The sequence below is a fragment of the Musa acuminata genome, chromosome BXJ1-10, assembly GCF_036884655.1.
Source record: "Musa acuminata AAA Group cultivar baxijiao chromosome BXJ1-10, Cavendish_Baxijiao_AAA, whole genome shotgun sequence".
Lineage (NCBI taxonomy): Eukaryota > Viridiplantae > Streptophyta > Magnoliopsida > Zingiberales > Musaceae > Musa > Musa acuminata.
Window position 1 is genome coordinate 9,418,750 of NC_088336.1, and position 4,413 is coordinate 9,423,162.

Consider the following 4,413-nt stretch of genomic DNA (forward strand, 5'->3'; position numbering starts at 1 on the left):
GGATAAAAAAGTAAGAGCTCTCTCATTAGCAGAATCAAGTTTTTGTGATGATCTTTGTTCGACTCCTTGTGTTTCAAGCATGATAATGTGTCATTTGATAAGGGGTTTGATATGGTCAACTCTACCTTGGCCAAGTAAGAGAATGAAGCAACAAATACACAAGGAAAACATAGAGCCAACACTCGTGGTTTTACTATAAGTTCAATGCAAAGAATTCAAGGTGAAAGATGCATTTGGAGATTCTTGATTACTTCTAAGTCTTTCATGTTTGAAACTTTTCAGTATCATAAATGAAAATTGAAGCTTTTGTTCACCCTTGGCATCCATGCACTGTTGATAGTTGCATAGATAAGATACTAAAAATATTTGACTTTTTTGGTACTAAGACTACAGAGACCAATTTAGACAGCCAATTAATTTTGTTAAATGGATACTTTTTATCATGACATTGCAAAGATGATAAACCAGTCAATGATGACTGAGAAACATTAGGACTAGAACAAGATGATCCGCGATGAATTGTTTTGCCTTTATGAGTGTAAGGTGATGGATCTCTAACTTCCAACCCTAAATGTGATCACTCTATATAATTTTTTACTAGATCAAGATGATCCGGGATGATTTGCTTTGCCTTTATGAGTGGAAGGTGGTGGATCTCTAACTCTCCAACCCTAAATGTGGTCACCCTATATAATTTTGTCAATGGTTGATGCGAACCAATTAATGTATCTTTTATCTAAATAAATTTAATTAGTTTAGCGATATTTTACGAATATAATAAGTTATCACATATCGGTATTTACTGAACAAGAAAAAATGAAGTAAATATAAAAAAGATGTTGGAAATCATATTTATTTTTATTAAATATTATAAATCTTGACTGAAGATTCATCTTTACAAAAATATCATTAAGAGAGGAAGACTATTTCTCAAATCAAATTATATTCAAAGAAGTCATCATATGCGATTATAATTTTTCTTATGGTATTTTTTTTTTTACTTGAACTTATAAGAAAAAGGGACTAAAACATTGAAATTGAGTTCTTTCTCCCTCCTTGAGTTAGAATTATCCTTTGTGTTTCTATTATTTCTTAGTTACTATCTTTCTTTCTATTCTTTTATTATCAAAAAATTCCTATTATTTTTTAATTACTATCTTTCTATTCTTTTATTATCAAAATACTATATTTCTATTCCTCCTCTGTTATCAAAAGGAATCCGCTGCTTCTCGTTCGTCAATGGTCGGAAAAGGTAGGTTACCTTACCTTACCTTATAGGGCTTTATGAATTTTGAGATGGATATGCAACCAATACGGACTCACCAATTGAGAGTTAAATCGTATTCGGATCACAACTGATTTTTTAATGTAAAAACAAGGGATACAGTGATCAAGCAAGACACAATATGTGCGACATAAAAGAGAATGCATGAAACAACATTACAATTTGCAACAGGAAGAGAAAGGAGAGGAGACCTAGACCCAATTCTGTGCTTATTACTCACGCTTTCTGCAGTGATCAGCATTTTAGTCTCTGGTGATTCTTCCTATTTGCTGCACTACATCTTATGGTAGCATGAACATAAATCTTCATGACTCATTAGCAAAAGAACAACCCAAATTTCTCTATTCACCACCACATCTCTCAACTCCAACCTCAACAACATTAGCTTCACATCTCTCAATTCCAACCTCAACAACATTAGCTTCACTGTCACGTCATCAGCCTAATCAAGATTTCAAAATATCAGTCCAAATTTACTGATCCAATGTATATTTTTTCGGTAATACTTGATCTGATCGCCTAAATTAACATTGGACCGAGATTTAAATCCTTGAGCTCAACACTTAGGCTTATCATTCTCCATAGTTTGCAGGTGATACTACCTTTTACTTTTGCAAAAGCTTCATTTGGAGAGGTATCAGAGGGAGGAGGTATTGGTGACTTTCACTAATCAACCTGGTGGAGACCATTTGGTAATCATAGAAGCCATTTGTAAGCCAAGGTTGGCAAGGATCTTGCCATTTCCAGGAGTCACCAACCATCTAACATTGGCTCATAGATCAACAATAGACTTGCCTAGTCTCTTGTTCTATGTAATCAAGAATGGTAGTGCCACCAAATACCATGTCTTCCAAGGTAAGTAATGCTCATGGCTTCTGTATTCTCATTTCCTCCAGCCATATAGCCTATCTTAGGAGATGGTACATTATCCTAAGATTTATGAAACTATTTTAAGTAAGATTCTTCTAATGCTAACTAATTTAACTAGAAAGGACTTTGATAATTTATTATAAATCCTAGACTCAAAGGCGGGACCTCGAGAGGTCATTGCTCAGTCAACTAGTGATACCGTCTCCTCTTGATAGATAATTGACTGTCAAGTATTTAACAGCAGGCAGAGATAAAAGAAATCAATCACGATATTTATCATCCAACTGTTTATCCAACAAAAACACAATGACAGACAAATGAAACTAATCCATGTTTAATCCAACTGTAATTTAATCCAGCAAGAGTAAGTTTAGTGCAGGCTCCTGCTCCACAGTTCACTTAAGTTTGGCAAAACCCATTATGAACATTAAATAAATCAAATCATACAGCATATTTCTGGAGTAAAAGGTTTCACTTCCTCCCATTAACCACATCATGCGTCACATATAACATGGATTTTAACATCTAACATTTGAACTGTTTCTGTAGAGATCAAATGCAGTTAAAAAAAGAAAGAGTAAGCTAATGAGGTTAAAAGGATGAACATTGTTTCTCACCACTGGCACAAAAGAGTCGAATTCTAAACCTTCAGAGCTACTTGGTCCTGCCATGTTATTTTCCTTTTACTTGCCCTGTTTGAGCTGTTCCCTTCATCTCTACAGACTGCAAACTTTCGATTGTTTGGCCCTCCATCCATTGAGTGCCTCTCCGACATCTCAGGTTTCAGGGACTCCATATGTGACTGAAAGTCCACATCTTCGCCACTCTACAAGCATACTAGAGCAACATTAGCAATCGGTTTCCGACGAATTCATGCACAGAATACAGCGAATGATGGGATCGTGAAGGTACCGGCAAAGAAATTTGATTCAGATCTAGCATTGTAGAAGTGCTAGGTTTTGCAGCTTCGACTGCACTGTGATTCTTCCCCTTGAAGGAAACTTCGTTTGGAACATGCAGCCTTGCTGGTTTAACAATGCCAGCGATAGGCGATGAAGTTTTATGAAGCTGCTTCTTGAGTCTATGAAAGGTGGTCTGAGATGGATTTTCCAACAAGGACTGGTATCTTCCTAGCAGGAATCTGAAAAGAAAATTGAATCTGTTGAATGTAATCTTAGGAGATTGTGAAACTGAACAGAGGACTGCCAAAGACAGGAAAGAGTAATACTTGACTTCAGCCAAGAGTCTCAGCTTCTTTTGTTTTGCCTTTTGTAGATTCTTCTTCTTTTCTTCAGTTTCCTGGAAAAAAAATGTAAAGTTCATAACCTTTATAATTTTTTGGTTAAATATGTAATTGAAAATTTTGACCTAATTCTAATATTTTATATCTCTAGAGCTTTTATCTCAGAAGAAAACATTGTAGTTTTTTTAGTTTCTTCCTCAAAACTAATTTCCCTGAATCTAAAAAAATAAAAATCCCATGAAAGATCAGACACACACAGAAAGCCAGCAAAAATAAGGCAAAGCCTTTGGCAAATTGAACTATTAATTTAGTTTCACATATCAATATATATGTCATCATTTATACAATAAATGGTGGGTTTTCAATCTAACTGATCAACAGTGGCAAAAACAAGAAAAACCAGAAAGATCATTGCCTAGAAAACGAATCTGTAAAGTTTTGGAGAACCCATTTGAGAAAATGGAGTCTTGGATGTCAGTATCAAGCAAAAAAATAGGGAAAAAAAACATCAACATGGGGAAAATATGAAGCTGAGATCCACACAACCAAGAAAAATAAGAAAAGTGAAGATTCAGAAATAGCACCAAGAATCCTTTAGATCCTAAGATCAAGGTAAACCCCAGAAAAAAAGAATACATACGGATCTACTGCTCCACAAATCCAAGAATTATAGCCAAAAAAGAAGAAAAAGAATACATGAAAGAAACATTCTCACCTTCAGCAGATCATCATAATCTTGCAGCAGGTACTGATATCTCAACCTTGCCCTGGCATCTTCCCGAACCTGGTGATAAGCATTGGATGGGGAAGGCTGCATGGGAACCTTCCTCACCTTCTTCGCCATCCAGATCTCCACCTCAGAGGGAAAAGAGGAATACAAGGGGGAGAGAAGGCAGAGCCCAGATGCGAAACAAATATATTCAAAAAGAGGAGGTCATGGACATAACAGATGGACAGACCGAGAGAGAAAGGAGGCAATGGAGAAATAAAGCTGGTGGAGAGAGAGAGAGAAGGG

At 35.8% G+C, this 4,413-nt stretch overlaps 1 protein-coding gene across 1 annotated transcript; it reads right to left on the reverse strand.

Moving 5' to 3' along the window:
• Positions 1–2,608: 2,608 nt before the first annotated feature.
• Positions 2,609–4,413, reverse strand: LOC104000088 (uncharacterized). Its single transcript, XM_009422033.3, has 4 exons — positions 4,114–4,413; positions 3,384–3,454; positions 3,068–3,296; positions 2,609–2,981 (listed from the first exon to the last, which is right to left on the reverse strand). Exons 1-4 carry the CDS (start codon positions 4,240–4,242, stop codon positions 2,796–2,798), a joined length of 615 nt encoding a protein of 204 aa, XP_009420308.2. The 5' UTR covers positions 4,243–4,413; the 3' UTR covers positions 2,609–2,795.

What these genes read in the sequence shown, in the direction of transcription:
- LOC104000088 (XM_009422033.3), bottom strand. Translation starts at nt 4,242, where the DNA reads ATGGCGAAGAAGGTGAGGAAGGTTCCCATGCAGCCTTCCCCATCCAAT. An exon ending in ATTATGATGATCTGCTGAAG is followed by an intron (nt 3,455 to 4,113) that starts GTGAGAATGTTT and finishes TTTTTTTTCCAG; the next exon opens with GAAACTGAAGAAAAGAAGAA. An exon ending in TGAATCAAATTTCTTTGCCG is followed by an intron (nt 2,982 to 3,067) that starts GTACCTTCACGA and finishes GTATGCTTGTAG; the next exon opens with AGTGGCGAAGATGTGGACTT.